This window comes from Thamnophis elegans, chromosome 13, assembly GCF_009769535.1.
Source record: "Thamnophis elegans isolate rThaEle1 chromosome 13, rThaEle1.pri, whole genome shotgun sequence".
NCBI classification, from domain to species: Eukaryota; Metazoa; Chordata; class Lepidosauria; order Squamata; family Colubridae; genus Thamnophis; species Thamnophis elegans.
Window position 1 is genome coordinate 47,492,120 of NC_045553.1, and position 19,956 is coordinate 47,512,075.

At 46.6% G+C, this 19,956-nt stretch overlaps 1 protein-coding gene across 4 annotated transcripts; it reads right to left on the reverse strand.

Annotated features, from left to right (window-relative positions):
- Positions 1-1,987: 1,987 nt before the first annotated feature.
- Positions 1,988-18,107, reverse strand: HINFP (histone H4 transcription factor). 4 transcript variants are annotated; one of them, XM_032229947.1, is made up of 11 exons: positions 17,905-18,031; positions 16,493-16,624; positions 16,180-16,355; positions 14,052-14,278; positions 11,136-11,247; positions 10,253-10,405; positions 9,220-9,297; positions 8,964-9,084; positions 6,467-6,605; positions 5,596-5,720; positions 1,988-3,373 (listed from the first exon to the last, which is right to left on the reverse strand). In XM_032229947.1, the coding sequence occupies exons 3-11, from the start codon at positions 16,343-16,345 to the stop codon at positions 2,899-2,901; spliced, it is 1,596 nt and encodes a 531-aa protein (XP_032085838.1). In that variant the 5' UTR covers positions 16,346-16,355; positions 16,493-16,624; positions 17,905-18,031; the 3' UTR covers positions 1,988-2,898. The 4 variants fall into 4 exon arrangements, with proteins under 4 accessions (XP_032085838.1, XP_032085837.1, XP_032085836.1 ...); XM_032229946.1 differs by lacking the exon at positions 17,905-18,031 and adding an exon at positions 18,038-18,107 and having other exon boundaries at positions 16,180-16,624; XM_032229945.1 differs by having other exon boundaries at positions 16,180-16,624.
- Between the last annotated feature and the right edge of the window lie 1,849 nt (positions 18,108-19,956).

Genomic DNA, 19,956 nt, shown 5'->3' on the forward strand with positions numbered 1-19,956 from the left:
TGACATATGCCTGTGGCCAATACGACCCACATTTTTCAGGCAACGGGCACTGAACTCAAGTCCCAGAGCGGGATAAAGGACTTTGGCGTAAGCAACTCCAGAAATGAGAATCCAGACTCTGTACCAATATCTGAGATTATCTAGTTTGGGATCGCGAAACGTCTGCGAGGAAATAATCAAGTCCAGGGAGCACCCAGGACCCTCAAGCAAGAAAGGTGGGAGGTTTATCAGTGCAGCTGTCAGGAAGGATGGCGATTTTTAAGGCCATTAGGGAGGCAGGGATCTTATCTCCGATGAACTGGCTGGAAGGCCGGCGGGGACGGCTCAGGAATTATGAAATTCTTGGCCCCGACAGGAGGAGGAAGCTCCCTACCTCTGCATAATCGAGTGAAGTTCAACAGAGTTATAAAATAAATTGTAAATTTAATAAATTTATATGCCGCCCAATCCCGAAGGACTCCGGGCGGCTTACAAAATACAGAACTAAAAAGATAAAAAGTTAAAAATAAGGAAAGAGAGAGACAGATTAAAAAGCAACGCACCATACACTCAATCTCAGTGGAGCTGGACCTCATTTGTGAGGCCAGCAGCTCCAGGCCTGCCGGAATAGCCAGGTTTTTGTGGCCTTTCGGAGTTCAGGGATAGCCAGGGTTGATTTCCATCCATCTCTGACTTGCCAGGCCAACTGGCTGCTTTGCCAGCTTCGGCTTCCCAAGCCGGGCATCGGTCCAAACTATTCTCGGAGGTTTCCCCCCAAAATAAATTCTATTTGGATGCTGCCGCTCTCTGCCTATCCTCATGATGGTAAACCTTTGGCACATGGAGCCATTTCTTAGGGCGTGTGAGGCATTGCCCTGTCAGTTTCACCGCACATGATTTTTGGCTGTTTTTCAGCCTCTGGAGATTTCCCTGAAGCCTCAGGAGGGCGAAAAACAATCCAATGCGCAAAGTCAGGAACAGACTTCAGGGTTGCCAGTAGGGATGTTTTTCGGCCTCCCCTCCTGAAGCCTCCGGAGGGTGCAAAAAGCTGCATACTGTAAGTCAGAAAACGGGTCGTTTCCGGCCTCCAGAGGACCTCCAGGGGGCAGGGGAGGCTGTTTTTGCCCTCCTCGGGTTCCAAGAAAGCTTCGTGCACATGTGTGTGTGTCACGGGGGGAGCATTAAGTTATGGGGTGGGCGTGCAGCACGCGCGATAGCACGCACGCTCGTGCTTTCGGTACCCGAGGCAAAAAAAGGTTCTCCATCACTGGCCGATCCGATGCCAAAGTCCCACCTGACCAGGGGAAACTTAAGATTTCAGGCAGTCCTCGGGTTACGACCTTAACTGGGCCCAAAGTTTCTGTGGTTTGGAGAGACTTTTGTTAAGTGAAGCTTTGAGCCGAGGTGGCGCAGTGGTTAAATGCAGCACTGCAGGCTACTTCAGCTGACTGCAGTTCTGCAGTTCGGCTGTTCAAATCCCACTGGCTCAGGGTTGACTCAGCCTTCCATCCTTCCGAGGTGGGCAAAATCAGGACCCGGATTGTTGTTGGGGGCAATATGCTGACTCTGTAAACCGCTTAGAGAGGGCTGAAAGCCCTATGAAGCGGTATATAAGTCTAACTGCTATTGCTACTGCTATTTCTTTGCCCCGTTTTACGATTTCTCGGACACGGTTAAGCGAATCCCTGCAAATGGTTCAAGTTAGTGACAAGGTTGTTAAGTGGATTTGGCTTCCCCCGTGGACTTTGCTGGCCCGAAGGTCGCAAAAGGGGATCGCGTGACACTCCCCTCCCCCTGCTGCAACCGTCGTAAATGTGAGCCAGTTGCCAAGCGTCTGAATTTTGGTCAAGGGACCACGAGAATACTGCAACCGTTGTGTGAAACACGGTTGTTAAATCTCTTTTTTCACTGCTGTTGCAACTTCCAACGGCCGCTAAGTGAAGTTTTGTGAGTTGGGGACGGCCCGCACAAAGATCGTACGACACAAAACTTGGGTTTTGTTGGTGTGTCTTTATTTCTGAAAGTCAACACAACGTAAACTTTGTGACCCAGGAGCTGGGACCCCAATATGGGAGATTGCCCCCTGGCAAGAATCAACTCCCTTTTTTGTCCTCTCTCTCCTTCCTCGTGACGCAGGAGGGAATTACAACACAATCTCTTGCTGTGTGATGACTGTGGGAAGGAAACTGCTGCTTCACGACTTCCCTGCCCCGAGGGCAACGAAGGAAGGAGTTTTGCCAAGAAGGCGAAGCAGCCGTGAATTATGGAGCAACAGCCGGGACAATGGGCTCGTCACACACACCCTGGGAGTAGGGGCCCGTGAGGGAGAAGGGCCCCCCGAGTTTCCCCTGGGGGATGATCTGGGGCAGAAGGCCCTCTGAGGAGGGATGCGAGTGGGGCTTTGTGGCGCTGCTGATGGGCAAACCAACCGTAGAGACGGAGATGGAGATTTTAAGAGTCTGCACAGCACCACGTCGGACCGACCAGGAGTGAGAATCAAAAGGACGAGGCTTCCAAGGGGGTGAAGTTAGCTTCTTGGAATGGCCAGCTCTTCAAATACGGACAGGTAGACATCGTGTGGCCAGGAGGCTCTGAAGCAAGAGGCCTGACCCAACCACCAAAGTTTCTGTCTCAAGTCCGCCCCTTTCCAGAGGAACTGCCTTAAAGCTTCCCTTACCAGATTACCCCTGACTTGAGGTATGTGCAAACCAGATCCTCGGTTGAAGGGAGCCAACAAAGGGCTTGTGTGTGGGTGTTTGTGTGTGTATTTCTCTCTTGTGGGAAGCCTTCCATCCAGCTCTCACCTCCGTTTCAAGAAAGTCCATTTTGGCAAGCAATCCGATTTGCGCTGGCAAATTCGGAAGGTCCACCCAGGGTGAGACCCCGGGGGTGCCACGCGCGGGGGGGGGGGGTGTAGCCTCAGAGAATCTGAATGCCCAGTTCCTCGGCTGTCTTCTGCAGCCTGTCCATCACGTTCTCCTCTGGCTCTGGAACGAGCCCGCTAGGCACAGCTGCCCGGGTCTCCGAGGGGGCGTTGGCCATCACGTAGTAAACTGTCTCGCTCTCTCCGTGCTCGTTGGTCCTATTCACCACCCGGATGATCGGGCTGGGAGGGGCGCTCGGATCGCCGTCCGGAGACTCGTTGGCACTCAACGGGACGGAGCTCTCGGTTGGCAGAGGAGCTGGCAAATCGGCCTCTGTCGGCTCCTCTGTGGGCGAGTCCAGGATGATGCCCTGTAAGCCGCCTTCCGACCCGGCCAGCACCACGCACTGGGCTGCGTCATCCAGCGACTCTCCCTGCTTCTCCCGGTCCTTCAGAAGCTGCTCTGTCAGTTCCACGCTTTCGTACCTCACCAGCTGAAGGCGCATGTACCCATCCTCGTGTTCTTTGTACCTAGATGAGGTGGCAGAGGCTGGGATTAGCGGGGAACCATGCCAGGGTGTTGGCTAGTTCTTGGCATCCCAGCACCCTTGATTACCAAAAGCTGGTGAACACCCACACAGTTTCGAAGCTGCTATTGTGCCACTTCTTCAGAAAATATTTGAGTTGCCCATAAATCTTAGCACAAGGAGAGAAGGATCTACGTTTTTCTCCGCCTTGCCAGGCATTTATTAAAAAAAAGAAACACGAAGAGGCTCAACCCTGGTGAAAGAGAAATGCCGTATTTTTCAAAGTATAAGACGCACCAAGATTTTGAAGAGGAAAATTTAAAAAAAGGTTTTGCACTCTGCAAGCCTCCCAAACCCTTTGTATGCCTTCTTTTTTTGTGAAAAACAGGGCATGAAGAGAGTTTGAGAGACCCACATAGTTCTCCTGGGGGCGCAAAAACAAGCAAAAAACAGGGCCATTTTTTTTTTGCCAAAAACGGGGCATGCATAGACTTTGGGAGACTTGTAGAATGCCCCTGGGGGCTGGGGGGCAAAAACAAGTAACAAATGGCCCATTACTCACTCATTTTTGCCCTCCCCAGCCCCCAGGAGCACTTTGTAGGCCTCCCAAACCCTCTACATGTCCATTTTTGCAAAGGGGGGGGGGTGTCATGAGGCCAAAAATGCTGTATTCCGTGTATAAGACACACCCAGATTTTTGCCCTCTTTTTTGGGGGGGAAAGGTGCATCCTATACTCCGGAATATATGGTAATTCCAGTATCCTCATCTAATGCTTCTAGAGCAGGGGTGTCAAATTCAATTTCATTGAGGGCCACATCAGGGCTGTGGTTGACTTTGGGGGCAGTGTGTGTGTGTGTGGCAATTGGATGGGCGTGGCCAGCCTGACGCCACTCCCGAAACTGCTGGCATTTTTCCTCTTTGCATTGGGTAGACTGGGAGGAAGCAACGTGGGCCGGCCCCTTGTTTTCCAGGATGGCTCCACGGGGCAGATCCGACAACATTGAGGGCCGGATTTGGCCCATGGGCCTTGAAGTTGACACCCCTGTTCTAGAGGACAGCAGGAAGGGTGCCAACTGTCTTCTTACACACTCTTCTTCCAATTCCTGCAGGCTTCACTTCTCTCTTCTTCGCCGCAACATGGCAGAGGTCACAAACTCTCAAACCTGCCTCACTGGGAATGTGTCACAAGTCACTCCAGCTTCCCTTTGATACAGAGGTAAGGCCACCAAGAGATAATAAGATACAAACCCGACCCATATCGGAATTAACCGGCCTATCCAAACCGCCAGGGTTTAATCAACGGCAAACATTTTCTTTTGTTAACTCGCCTGCTCCATTTGAGGACGGCACAATTTGCTTCAGGGATGTTCCGACAAACAATCTGCTTCTCCAAAAATATCCTGGCTTGTCTCGTTAATCGTTTGCAAACCGGTCAGATTTTGAGCTGATCTTCCAGCTGTCCTGAGATTTAATTAATTCTTTGGAGGAATGTGATGGAGGGGGTTATGAAATCCCCTCCTCTCCTTTTCCTTTTGAGGAGAGCGGCTGAAGTAGGGGTGGCATCTGCTTACTTTCCTTACCAGTTCACAAATGTGAGTGCATGTGCGGCTTACACACATGTGCATGACTTAAAAACGTGCCTAAATAGGAGCCGGGGCAGGTGTGTGGGCCAACCCGCGATTTCCACTACCAAACCGGCTGAATCCCACCTCTGGGCTGAAGTGAGAAAGTGGAACTGATCTGCAGAAGGTCTTTGGGCAAAGAGGTCTTCTGCCAGCAGCTTAACAACAAGTCAGTTTCTCCCGGTATGCTGAAGTTCATCCCCTCTCAACAGGGCCCCAAAACCACCAATTATTGTGGGAAAATGGGAGGAGGGGATCGTATGGAGTTAGATGCTATGTAGCCATAACAACATTCTTTCTAGAAAGCCAAGGTCATCCTTTGTCTCTGCACCTCTGCACCTGACCGGATGGGTGGAAGCTGCCAGCATGGCAGTGGGAGATTGGACCATGGGATGGACTTGTGGGTGTGGGGGGAAAGATCTTGAACTTTCAACTGGGTGGGAAAAACCTAGGAAGCTCAGATTCGGGTTTTCCCCGATGTGCCAACGTGGCTCTCTTAATAAATTGGGACTTTGAGCAATACTTTGCCTCGGACTCTGATTTACTTTCGGACGCTATTTGGAACCCTGCCAGGTGTTTCAGGCCCGCCCTACCCTGGTGTACCTGAAACGAGGGTGACCTGACGGCCACTTGAACTGGTGCTTCTTCCTGAGGTGGACGGTCAGGTTGTTCCCGCGGGTGAAACATTTGTCACAGACGTGGCACTTATACCTGGGCTCTGAATCGCCCTGCAGGAGCAGGACAAAGAAAGAGAGAAATGGTTAGACGGTGCATTTTCTCCACCTACACCTGAAATTCCGCAACTTCAAAGAATCCAGTTTTGGCTGTTCTGTTTGCAAAGCAAGTGTGTGGATTCTGTGAACAATACGTTGGATTTCTAAGTATAGAAATAATAATAGTAATAGTAACAGAACAGCTTTAGTGTTATTAAACAGCAACATTTGCCTATCCCAGGTTCTTGAGAAGGTCTGAGTAAGTAGACAAGGGCCAGATCAAGTCTAAACATCTGACTGACTAGGCAACCAACAATGAGGAGGAGAAAGAAGAAAAAAGAAAAAGGAGGATGAAGAAAGGAAGAGTAGGAGGAAAAAAGAAAAATGAAGGAGGAAGAAAGAAAGAAGGAAGAGAGGAGGAGGAGGAGGGGAAGGAAGGAAAGAAAGAGAAAGAAAGAAAGAAAGAAAGAAAGAAAGAAAGAAAGAAAGAAAGAAAGAAAAAAAATGAGCGTTGGAAGAACTCGAAATTCCCAGAAGCAGCAAATTTTTGGAAATTCTCTTGATATTTGTATGGAGGTGATTCAGACAATGTCCCTTGGGAAACGAAACGGTAGCTGCTTCGGCTTCTAATCTGCCAGCCCAAGCTGCGTCTGAAGATTCGTTCTGCAAAGCTTCTGAAGCTTCTGTAACCACCCGGCTTTTCTCCTTCGACTCAGACACCGCGCCCCAGGCTCCGGGACTGCCGTCCACTTCCTTCTCACCTCATGGACCTTTTTGTAGTGCAGTTTGATGGAGCAGAGGGATCGGGCGCTGAAGTCGCAGGCTTCGAACTCACAGCGGTAGGCTGGCTCTTTGCTATGGGTGTCCAAGTGCTTCCGTAGATCGATCAGGTTCTTACAGCTGTGGACGGATCATGCAGAGAGAGTATTTTAAATCCTGGCGCAAACAGGACAATGTTGCGGCATGCAAGACGGCAGCAATCAGAAGTCATAAAATACAATACAATAGCAGAGTTGGAAGGGACCTAGGAGGTCTTCTAGTCCAACCCCCTGCCTAGGCAGGAAACCTGATACCGTTTCAGACAAATGGTTATGCAACATCTTCTTAAAGACTTCCAGTGTTGGGGCATTCACAACTTCTGGAGGCAACTTCTGTTCCACTGATTAATTGTTCTCACTGTCAGGAAATTCTCTCCTCAGTTCTAAGTTGCTTCTCTCCTTGATTAGTTTCCACCCATTGCTTCTTGTTCTGCCCTCAGGTGCCCTGGGGAATAGCTTGACTCCCTCTTCTTTGGGGCAACCCCTGAGATATTGGAAGACTGCTATCATGTCTCCCCTGGTCCTTCTTTTCATTAAACTAGACATACCCAGTTCCTGCAACCGTTCTTAATTATGTTTTATTCTCCAGTCCCCTAATCCTCTTTGTTGCTCTTCTCTGCACTCTTTCTAGAGTCTCCACATCTTTTTCACAACGTGGTGACCAAAACTGGATGCCGTATTCCAAGTGTGGCCTTACCAAGGCCTGATAAAGTGGTATTAACACTTCACATGATCTTGATTCTCTCCCTCTGTTGATGCAGCCTAGAACTGTGTTGGCTTTTTTGGCAGCTGTTGCACACAGCTGGCTCCTATTTAAATGATTGTCCACTAGGACTCCAGGATCCCTCTCACAGTTACTACTGTTGAGCCAGGTACCACCTATACTGTATCTGTGCATTTCGTTTCTCTTGCCTAAATGTAGAACCTTACTCTTTTCACCATTGAATTTCATTTTATTAGATAGTGCCCAATGTTCAAGTTTGTCAAGATCCTTCTGTATCTTAAGCCTGTCTTTTGGAGTGTTGGCTATTCCTGCCAGCTTGGTGTCATCTGCAAATTTGACGAGTTCCCCATTTATTCCCTCATCCAAATCATTGATGAAGATGTTGAAGAGTCCTGGGCCTAAAACAGAGCCTTGGGGTCCTCCACTGCATACTTCCCTCCATGGAGATGCAGTTCCATTGAGGACGACACGTTGAGTGCGGTTGGTCAGCCAGTTACGAATCCATCTGGTTGTGATGCTGTCTAACCCACATTCTTCTACTTTCTAGTAGTAGGTTACGGTCTACCTTATCAAATGCCTTACTGAAGTCCAAGAATGTATGTATACTCGCTTCTTCATGTTGCCACCATTATCATCCTGGCTATTACCAAAAGCAGGCCAGAGTTGTCTCTTCCTATCACAATGACATTATACACCAAGACAAATCCTCTTGATACAATCCACTTGATACAATCAAGATCAAGGGAGGTACTAATACCCCTCTGTAAAGACTTAGTAAGACCGCACCTAGTGTACTGCCTCCAGTTTTGGTCACCACGCTATAAAAAAAGATGTTGAGACTCTAGAAAAAGTTCAGAGAAGAGCAACCAGGATGATTTTAGGGGACTGGAGACTAAAACATACGACGAACAGTTGCAGGAACTGGGCCTGGCTAGTCTAGGGAAGAGAAGGACCAGGGGAGACAGGACAGCACCCTTCCAATATTTGAGGGGCTGCCACAGAGAGGAGGAAGGGGGTCAAGCTATTCTCCAAAGCACCCGAAGACCAGACAAGGAATAATGGATGGAATCAACCTAGAAATAAGGAGAAATTTCCTGACAGTGAGAACAATCAACCCATGGAACAGAAGTTGCCTTCGGAAGCTTCATCACTGGAGGCTTTCAAGAAGAGACTGGACTGCCATTTGTCAGAAATGGTGTAGGGTCTCCTGCTTGGGCAGGGGGTTGCAGAGCCGAGGTGGCGCAGTGGTTAAATGCAGCACTGCAGGCTATTTCAGCTGACTGCAGTTCTGCAGTTCGGCTGTTCAAATCTCACCGGCTCAGGGTTGACTCAGCCTTCCATCCTTCCGAGGTGGGTAAAATGAGGACCCGGATTGTTGTTGGGGGCGATATGCTGACTCTGTAAACGGCGTAGAGAGGGCTGAAAGCCCTATGAAGCGGTATATAAGTCTGACTGCTATTCCTATTGCTATAGATGACCTACAAGGCCCCTTCCAACTCTTGATAATCTGTAAGTAGTTTTACAAACCCTCTGAGTGGGGACAACTGCCCAACAGCTAACCTCCCCCTAATGTCGCCTCTTCTGCTGAATCCTACAGGAAGTCCGCTCCGAGTTATGACAGTGGCAAAGAATCAGCAGGAGGATTTGGCTTTGGAGAACGCTCTCCTTCCCCGAGACCCGGCCCAGCGCCATCTCCCACCGGGCCTCTGGGCTTACCTGTGGTCGCAATAGTTGCACTTGTACGGGCGCTCCTCGCTGTGCCTGAAGCGGATGTGGTTGCGCAGTGAGGAGGGCAGAGGGCAGGTCATGTCGCAGAGTGGGCACTTGTAGTGGTTGACTGCTCAGGGAAACAGAGGCACAGACATGTTAAAAAAAAAGGTCATTCCTGGAGGGAAAGTTCACCAAGAGGAGAGGAAAGGAGGAGGGGTTTTTTTTGGGGGGGGGGGGGGGAAGCTTCTTGGTGGCACCTTACCGTGATTCCTCATATGATCCCTCAACAGTCTCTCCGTAGCAAACCTTTTTGAGCAGTGAGAGCATTGGAATCGCTGTTCTGTGAAGCAGAGGCAGAAACTGAAGGAGACGTCTCATTTGGAGAGAATCCTTTTTTCCCCCCATATTTTTATTTTTCCATTTTCATAACATATAATCACATGGATACTATTATTATTAAATGTTTACATCAATTCCCCGTCAGCTCCCAAAAACAATTATTGGCTCCTCTGCTCTCCATACACCCTATTTGTACCTTATCCATCGCTTTCTTCCCCTCCTCCCTCTCCCTACCTCCTGTCTTCCCTCTGTCATCCTTCTCTACTTCCCCTTCCTCTCTCCTTCTCCACTCTCCCCTTCCCACTCCTCCTTTCTCTCATTTGGAGAGAATCTGTATCAGCAACTGCTCAGGGCAATTTCTCCTTAAGTTCACAACACGGAGACAGACTTCATCACAGTTTTAACTAGGGAATAGCATCCTAGATCAAGGCGAGTCCAAAAATCCTAGAGGATTCCTGGAAGCTGAGCATTCAGACAAATTAGCCATCAACAGGCACACTGAGATAAACAGCATCCGCATACCATTTAAAAGAGGCAATAAAAAAATTCTAAAAAGGAAACAAACACCTCCTCACCAGAGATTAGCGGAGATTAATATCAAGATTAATACCAGACACACAATCAAGCAGGAAACAACGGGCAAATCAAGGGACTACCAAGAAGGAAACAACACTCCCATCAACACTGACAGGGCAGGCCACTTGTGCATAAACAAAGAGCAAAACCTCCACCCTTTTAGCACTGATGATGTAACCTAGCCAGGTAATGAAACGTTTGCAAGAAAATAGCCAAACTCAGTGAGCACACACAATTTGCTCTCTCTCTCTTCCACTCCCTTCCTTCCTAGGGTTTACAACTCAAACCTTAACCAGACCCAAACTCATGTTGGTTAGCAAGCCTGACCCCCCCTTGTACGGTTCCGGGGCTAAATGTGATGACGGAGCTGAGGTACTCACGCTCGAGAGCCGTCTGACGGCGGATGTGATCAAAGAACTTGGTGTTGTTGGAGAACATGCCACCACAGGTGGGACATGCTACCACCTTCTCCTGGGTGTGGCTGCGCAGATGTTCCCGCAACTTACATCGGCCTTTGAAGGTGCAGTCGCACTCTGGAACAAAGGAACAATGCTTGAGCGTTCCAAGCCGGTGCCAGCCAAAATCTTTTTGGCTTTTGGCTTTGAGCTTGGCAGGAATTTTAGAAACCCTGTAATTCTACCATTAGCTTTTGATTTTGAGGAACTGTTTTAAAATGGATTTTGAGGAATTTTTTTAATGGATTTTTCATTTCTTTTTTTAATCTGCATGAAGAGGAGGAGGAGGAGGAGGAGGCTTCTCCTCTCAGAAATTGCCTAACAGTCACAAGATGAAATGTTTTGAGTGTATTTATTTATTTGCCCTGAGGTAAGAAACATTTCACCGGGGAAAACAAATAGATGATAAAGCGTGTGACTCATAGAAATAGTATTTATAGATTGCATTTTTTTAAAATGCACACCAGGTAGTTTTTTTAATGCAATATGCATACAGGCAGTCCTCAACTTATGGCCATTATTGGGAACAGAATTTCCGTTGCTAAGGAAGGTGGCTGATCAGGTTACCGTGAGGATGGTGCAACGGCCGTTAAGTGTGAGGGCCAGTTCTAAGCAACTTTTTTCCAGTGCTGTTGTAACTTCAAATGGACACTAAAAGAGTTAACGACAACCTGCATCTATCGGCATTGTAAGAGCACTTTTCTTGTTTTAATTTTGCCTCAAGATAACAGGAAACGTTTGAGCAGTTTAACAAAAAAGAGGAAGAACTCAACCAGCAAAGGTTCTGTAATTCAAGATCAATTCTTACCTTTCCAGCCACAGAAGACCACGTGGATCTCCTTTCCAATCGCCTTGTACTCCGCGCAGAAACTGTGGTCTTCCACGTGCCTGTAGAACCACTCAGGGTTATCGAAAGCTCGCTGGTGGTGGTGGGGGGGACAAGAAAAGGAAGGATATATTCTGAGCATTCACCCGCTTGATCAACAAATAAATAGAGCCATTAAGAGACCGCCTGCTGCCAATCACCTCCACTAGACCGATTAGATCCCACAGATTAGGCCTCCTCCGAATTCCATCCGCCGGCCAGTGCCGACTGGCGACTACCCGGAGGAGAGCCTTCTCTGTGGCTGCTCCGACCCTTTGGAACGAGCTCCCCGTGGAGATTCGAACCCTCACCACCCTCCAGGCCTTCCGCAAAGCCCTTAAAACCTGGCTGTTCCGACAGGCCTGGGGCTAAAGAGCTGCTGCCCCCGTTTCAAATGGTATGACTGTTGTGTGTTTTTAAATTATGTATTGTTATGTTTCGTTTTTTATTTTTTGTCTGTACCCCCCCCTTCCCTGATTTGATTTGTTAGCCGCCCTGAGTCCCCTCCGGGGAAAAGGGCGGCATATAAATATAATAAAATGAATGAAATGAAATGAATAAAGCAGGGGTCTCCAACCTTGGGCCGTGAGCCACGGTGGCGCAGTGGTTAAAGTGCAGTACTGCAGGAGGCTTCTGCTGACTGCCGGCTGCCTGCAATTTGGCAGTTCGATCCTCACCAGACTCAAGGTTGACTCAGCTTCCGTCCTTTCGAGGTGGGTAAAATGAGGACCCAGATTGTTGGGGGCAATAGGCTGACTTTGTAAACTACTTAGAGAGGGCTGTAAAGCACTGTGAAGCGGTATATAAGTCTAAGGGCTACTGCTATTGGCAACTTTAAGACGTAAAGTTGCCAAGGTTGGAGGCCCCTGCATTAAAGGATGTTATTCCCGTAAATCCATATTGCATTTTCTAAAAGCTTAATAAATCCCATCCAGGAGTCATTCAGTAGCTCTGCAGACACATGGAAGTTTAAACACACCCCACTCCACCTTGGGGGAGACTTAATCTTTAAAAGCTGGCTAACAATAATCTGTGTCCTCCTTAACATGGCTCCATTCACTAAATTTCTTGAGAGGTGGTCGTGCTCATCTCCACTTCAAAGCCAAAGAGCCAGCGCTGTCCAAAGATTTCTCCGTGGTCATGTGGCCAGCATGACTAAATATTGAAGGCACACGGAATCTTGTTACCTTCCCACCAAAGGTGGTCCCTATTTTTCTACTTGCGTTTTTACAACTGCTTTCAAACTGCTAGGTTGGCAGAAGCTGGGACAAGGAACGGGAGCTTACTCCGTTATGCGGCGCTAGGGATTCAAACCGCCGAATTGCGGACCTTTATGATCGACAAACTCATCGTCTTAGCTATTGAGCCACCATGTCCCTACGAGATATAGTTATATATCTTATTTATAACTTATGTTATGTATATAAAATGCGTCCCTAGAGATATAGTTATTTATTAAATACAAAAAATATTCCAAGTATATCTTCCACAGGCACACTATTTTATACGCATTTCAGAACGATGCTTCTGATAATTCAAATTTAAACTGGGGGAACTGGGAGTGTTCCAAAAACGTTCCTGCATTGTTTTCAGGATAATTGGAGGGAGAAGAGGACATGTTTGCATAATCTCTTCAATAATTTATACCATTCGTTTTGGTCTGATAAAGCGATGTACTCGGGTCCATCCCGTAGTCATCACAGTGCGCCAAGAATCTGTCTCAACCTCAGAAGCTGGTTGTCCATCCTTGCACTGTGCAGTGGACACACTCAACACAATACATCTGACACAACTGCCACCTGGAGCTTCGGCTTCAATCTCGCTTTGCTAGATGCCAGCCTGTCGTAAACTATTGGGTGTGGGGGGAGGAGGAATTGCTGAAATCCCAGGGAAGTGTCACCTTTTACCTTTAAGACTTCAGACCTGCCACAGTTTCTATTGTGGGGAAATGGGAGGGGGGGATTATACAGAGTGTGGGTGATATGTAGTCAAAATAACATTCTTTCTCAGAAAGTCAAGGTCATCTTGGCCTGCAGCTGCGATGGTGTGATTAGGAGGCATCTCCAGTTTTGGCCGGTGCCTGATTGGATCATATGATGGACATGTGGGTGCAGGAGATGGGACTTGAACTTTCGTTTGGGTGGGGGAAAATGTGGAAGCTTTCAGATTCAGGTTTTCCCAGATGTGCCAATATGACATCTCTAATAAAATGGGACTTTGAGGAATCTCAAGCCTCAGAGCCTCCTTTTCGTTGGGGCTGTTATTTGGAACCCTGTCAGGAAGGGGGGGAACCAAAACTACTCATTGTGCCATCCTGAGACATCAACTCCCAGAGGCCTGGGAGGAGAAATACCATAGCTGATCATCTAGCCCAGTGTTTTTCAACCTTTTTTGTGCAAAGGCACACTTTTTTCATGAAAAAAATCACAAGGCACACCACCATTAGAAAATGTTAAAAAAATTTAACTCTGTGCCTATATTGACTATATATAAAGTCTTTTTCCCACGGCACACCTTACACTATGTCACGGCACACTAGTGTGCCGCGGCACAGTGGTTGAAAAACACTGATCTAGCCTACCAGGAGCAGAGACCGTTACCAAAGCAAATCCTTTAAATATAATTGGACAATAGACAGATAACAAGGGGGGAGGAATGGCGAAGAGGAAAGTTAACTGGGAAACCTTCCCACGCAAACATTAGTTCTGGCTTTGCTGTACTGTAACCACTTGGTCTTTAGTAAAAGTATACCTTTTGCACCAAGGGAGTCGAGAGTCTTTCTTTCCTAAGGACCCAAGTCGGGGCAGGTGTGACACCCTCACTGGGAAAGTCCACCCATCTTCCCATCCCATCTCTCACCTCACAGTATTCCCAAAGGCAGAGGAAGTTCTCTTGGATCTCGGGGATAATGTTCCGGCTCTGGAAATCCAGCTGGCAGGCGGTCAGGTCAGACTGGCTCCGTAAGGCATGGAGTCCCCACTGCTTCAGCTTGGTGTGGTAACAGTGGAAGTAAACATGGCGGACGAGCTCTGCAGGGCTCTCGGGAGAACAGAAGCCGCACTCCTGCCAGAGGCAAGCATATTCTTCTGCGGAGGGAAAACAGAAAGTTCACAGAGCGAGCACGAAGCTTACCTGCGAGAGACGGACTTCCATTACAAATTTCCACTTAGCAATTGGTCTTGGTCACCCTCCCCTTTCTGGGTGAGATTTATAAAACAGAAACTCTTCTGATTTAATACTAAAAGGTAAAGGTTCCCCTCGCACGTATGTGCTAGTCGTTCCCGACTCTAGGGGGCGGTGCTCATCTCCGTTTCAAAGCTGAAGAGCCAGCGCTGTCTGAAGACGTCTCCATGGTCATGTGGCCGGCTTGACTAAATGCCGAAGGCGCATGGAACGCTGTTACCCAGAGCTTTTAATTTAAAAAGATGCCAGGAAAAATAACTTTCTCAGACTTTTCTCAACTAACCCCCTCTTTCTTTAGCTGATTCATGCCCTCGCTAACTTTTCAAACCCAGTTTAGCTTGATCCTGCCTTCTCCAGGTGTCCCTTGCCAACAATTGAATTGAATTGAATTTATTTCATTTATATGCCGCCCTTTTCCCCGAAGGGGACTCAGGGCGGCTCACAATCCAAGTCAAGGGAAGGGGTACAAATAAAGAATAAAAAAGACGAACCAAACAATACACAATTTAAAAAGCACAACAACCATACCATTCGAGAGGCAATTCTCACCCTTGTCCTGCTTCAATTTTACACTGACATGCGTTAACTATGGTAGTGAGGGGGCTGCAAAGTCTCCCTCGCAATTCCAGTGGGAGCTTTGAGCAAACCCCGATGGCTTACAGGACTATCTGCAAATAGGCAGACAAATAGGATGGCTGCCTGGCGCTGAACCAGAAAGGTAATTTAGAGTATGGGTTTCCTAATGAAATCGATCCATTCTTTTAAGGAGGAGGAGGAAGGGAATGCAGAGAAGCACTATGCCAATTGTCAGAGAGAAGCGCCACACAGCTCATCTTAAAAGCAAATAAGAGCCACAGCGATGTCCAAGGAGGTCAAAAAAGTCAGGGCGATAGCCCCAATCAGGCGATCCAACTTGATATACCTGCATCACAACTTGATATCTTGGGAGAGAAACGGGATTATTCTTGTAAAAGAAAAGAACCTGAGTGACTCCATATTTACTCTTTTCATAACCCTAGCAGCACATCTGTATTGCATGAAGATATGATATAAAGGATTCGTTTTTTTGGGGAAAAAACAAGGCTATAAAGTTGATTGGGAAATTTCAAGCCAGGTCAACGTGACATTACTAGAAACAGCCTGTGTCAGTATAGCAATAGCAGTTAGACTTATATACCACTTCATAGGGCTTTCAGCCCTCTCTAAGCGGTTTACAGAGTCAGCATATTGCCCCCAACAACAATCCGGGTCCTCATTTCACCCACCTCGGAAGGATGGAAGGCTGAGTCAACCCTGAGCCGGTGAGAACAGCCGAACTGCATAACTGCAGTCAGCTGAAGTAGCCTGCAGTGCTGCATTTAACCACTGCGCCACCTCGGCTCTACCAGGAAGTATCAGGAAGCTGCCATGATGAGATTGATGGTCTTGTTATGGGGAAAATGAGGATAGGGTAATTCCAAAGGGGATTTCTGGTCCAGGAATTTGCAGTATAACAATGTTATGTAAGGGGGTGGGTATTCGAACCATGTCTTTGGATCTATCCGACATTCTCTCTCTCTCTCTCTCTCTTTCTTTCTTTCTTTCTTTCTTTCTTTCTTTCTTTCTTTCTTTATGATGGAGAATCCTTTTGCAAAAGACAATATATAAATATATTTTAAATAAATATGCTTCTTATTGTTCATGGTCTCCTTGTTTCTATATGAGAGTTTTTTGTTTCTCGCATCCTACAAACTCACCCCCCGCCCCCCAAACTCTAGAAGACTTTGCTACATGGAGAACCAAACCTGCCCTGCGTGGCCCTTACCAAGAGAATCCATCTCATGCTCCTCCTCCTTGCCCTGGAGATGCTGCTGCAGGTGCTGCGAAACGTGTTCGCAAAACTCTTCCATCTTCGAGGCAACAAAGCTGCAGAGTTCCCATTCACACTGCAGGACCAAAGTCTCTTTCTCCCCCGTCTTCCCAGGAGGCATGGCCACAACCCTGCAGGGCAATCGGAGAAGGGGGGGGAGGGGGTTGTTTCTCTCTCACATCCCAAAGGAGGTCTTCCGTCGCCTTCCCTTCAGCCTTGGAAAGGGGTTGATGGGAAGAGCTGGAATTCTGCCCAACCCCGACTCTACCTATCCTGTGGGTTTTTACGGTCTTCAGAAAAGCATCCTCATCCAATTCCACAATTCCAAGGATTTCCTGTGAGGAAGAGCTTCAGAGCAAGCCGCCTGCGGTGAATTTCCAGCAAAGTCCCAATAAACTTCCTGCGTTCCAAAGGGCAGGGCAGGCAGGAAAAGAAAAGAAAAAGTATACATAAATGCATATACCTTGATTATAATGTATTGCATCTTATGCTATACGGTGCTAGCTATATACATATAGCTATGGTTATACATTCTATAGAGATACTGCGTATAGTATAGACAATATTTGCACACACGCTAGGGATGGAGATTATAGATGGATGGATGGATCGATGGACGGACAGACAGACGTAGGTAGGTGGATATAGACAGAGATAGATAGGATAGGTAGGTAGGTAGGTAGGTAGGTAGGTAGGTAGGTAGGTAGATAGATAGATAGATAGATAGATAGATAGATAGATAGATAGATAGATAGATAGATATAGATAGACAGACACACACAAGCACACACAGACAGATAGTAGAGATAGGTAGATAGGTTGGTAGGTAGGTAGGAAGGAAGGATAGATAGATATAGATAGACAGACACACACAAACACACACAGATAGACAGATAGACAGGTAGATAGGTAGGTAGGTAAGTAGATAGGAAGGATAGATAGATAGATAGATAGATAGATAGATAGATAGATAGATAGATAGATAGATAGATAGATAGTAGATAGAGATAGGTAGGTAGGTAGATAAATAGATAAATAGATAGATAGATGATAGATAGATAGATAAATAGATATAGATAGATAGATAGACAGAGAGAGAGAGAGAGAGAGAGAGAGAGAGAGAGATGGTAGATGATAGATAGATAAAGACATAGAGACATAGAGAAAGAGGGAGATAAAAGAAGGGAGAATATGTAAATTTATTTTCACCATTTTACCATTTTTGTAGTTTTTGTAGGCTGTCCAAAGTCTTCTGGAGCAGGCAGCCATACCAAATCAAATACAAATTAAATTATAAAGTACATATTACTATAAACAAGCAAATATGCATGCTATATATATAAAGCATAAGACAATGGACTACATTTTACACTATCTACGTATGCAAAGTTGTCAATATTATATAAAACAATATACAATGATCATCTCCCTTCGCCTTTCTACCCATTGCTGGTGTCCTTTTTTTTTGTGCCCCTCCTGAGAAAAGCAAAGAACCTTCCCCGACCTGGAGTCCTCCAGAATTTAGTTGGACTTGGGCTCCACTAATTCCCCACCAGCTCGGCCAAGGTCGGGGCTCCGCGTAGTTTCAAAGCCCGCCTGGCCGGAGAGGCCTCCCCGGCCATCGTCTGAGTCGCTCCCTCCCCGGCGCCTCGCCCTTTCGTGCGACATCCACACACCCACCAGCGGGACCGAAGAAAGGACCCCGCTCGAGACCTCCCTAGCCGAAAAAACGGAGTCTGGGGGAACAAAAACGCCCTCCGGTTCGGGGAGCCAAGGCCCCAGGGCACCCACTAGGCCGCGTTTCCATAGTTACCAAGTGTTTCCCGGCCGGCCGGCCAACGTCCGACGCGACGACTCTTCCCCCCACATCCCCACCACCTGCGCCGCCCGGATGAATTTCGGCAGCCAATGAAGGCGCCTGAAGCGTCCAAAGCAGCCAATGGCGTTGCCAGGGGAGGGCGGGACCTAGCCGGCCTGTCAAAACATAAAGAGAGCACCGCGGTGTTAGGTCCGACAGAGAAACGAAGGTTCTTAAGGAATGGTTCCGGGTTTGAATGGGATTCCTGGTTCACCCAAACTTGCGAGGTGGAAAAAGCATCCATTTAGTTTGGAGGCCCAGAAACCAAAGATCAAGAGATAATAAAAAGATGGAGAAAAGTGTTTTGTCGTCCAGAATTGTTGTAGACTTCGGTGCAAATTACAAGGCTCTTTCCAATTATTCCCTCCCATACCGTTCCTGGGTGGAATCAAGCCAATGCAGAAATTGCATTTCGAAACAAGACTTTTATTAGGCATATTAGAAGAGCACCCTTCCAAACAACATCCTTGGAGAATGTTAAAGCAATCAGGACCATGGTTTTTAATACTTGGATAGAAGACAATGAAAGTTGCATTGGCTACAGTAGAAAGAGGGTTTTTTTAAATTAATATAATCCGTACTATTCAAATTATATGCTGCCCATTTTGTCTAGGAGGGGCGAAAGAGACTTGAGCCAGGGGATTTCAGATCCTTCTGAAATCAAATAGAATAGAATGACAGAGTTGGAAGGGACCTTGGAGGTCTTCTAGTCCAACTCCCTGCTTAGACAGGAAACTTTGTATTGTGTTGCATTGTTGCGTTGCGAAATGTTGCATTGTGTTGCACTGAAAAATAGAGCAAGATGTAATAAAATTGTGGCCTTCTGCTATGCAGGTTGCGTTCCTAGCTATCCTTGATTGTTCTGTCAGAAAAAGTGAATAAACGACACCCAGATTTGCATGAATTACCCAATCTTTGTATCATCTCATAAAACATCCCAACTCCTGCAAACTGCATTTCTCTATTAGGGCATGGAAATAGCAATAGCACTTAGACTATACCGATTCACAGTCCTCTCTAGGCGGATTTACAGAGTCAGCCTCTTGCTCCCAACAATCTGGGTCCTCGTTTTACCAACCTCAGAAGGATGGAAGGCTGAGTCAACCTTGAGCTGGTCAGAATTGAACTCATGGCAGTGAACAGTGAGTTAGCTTGCAATTACTGTGTTCTAACGACTGCACCACCACAGTTGATATCAATTAGTCTATTCTAAAGATGACCAAAGTGAGAACCAACCAATATTTTTCTTAACAATTGATAGTGATGTGAAATATCCAAACAAAATAAAACCTTTTCCAAAATCTTTAATGTGTATTTAATTTCCAAAATGATGCTAAAATGGAAAGGTGCATCCAATATCAGTTCTTGAGTGCAGATAAAATTTCATTTTAAGTTTGTCTTTACTGTAACCTATCTGTATTTTTAATTCCTTCTAGGAGGAATTTCAGGCGTTTTTTTTTAGAAAAAAGAACTAGTTTGGGTTGTAAAGTTTGCATATTATGTTAATGTGTTGAAGTGTATTTATTTGAAAATATTACTTTGTATCAGAGTAACTTTTAAGGTTGCTATACATTCTCCAGAGAATCTTATGCAATGGAATGCACAGAAGTATCATTAATAAATGCAATATATATGGTTGAGGATTCTTTTTCGTTTTGTTATTTATAGTTTATTAAGAGTTGTTATGATTATAAAATAGATTGAAATAAACTTAAGGAACAGCTTTCTAACTAGAGGACAATGGAAAATGGGGGGAAAAACTCTCTTTGGTTCATATCCAGAGGAGTTTGGATTACATTAGAAGCTATCCAGACCAAGATAAAGAACATTTATTTAGCTATAAAGCAGTTCTTTTGACAATTGCAAATACTCAA

Bases quoted from the DNA above. Each gene is read 5' to 3' on its own strand.
- HINFP (XM_032229946.1), bottom strand. From the start codon at position 16,345: ATGCCTCCTGGGAAGACGGGGGAGAAAGAGACTTTGGTCCTGCAGTGT. The intron at 11,248-14,051 runs GTGAGAGATGGG...CACCACCACCAG, and splicing joins GCCTTTGGGAATACTGTGAG to CGAGCTTTCGATAACCCTGA. The intron at 9,298-10,252 runs GTGAGTACCTCA...TCTGCTTCACAG, and splicing joins CCGTCAGACGGCTCTCGAGC to AACAGCGATTCCAATGCTCT.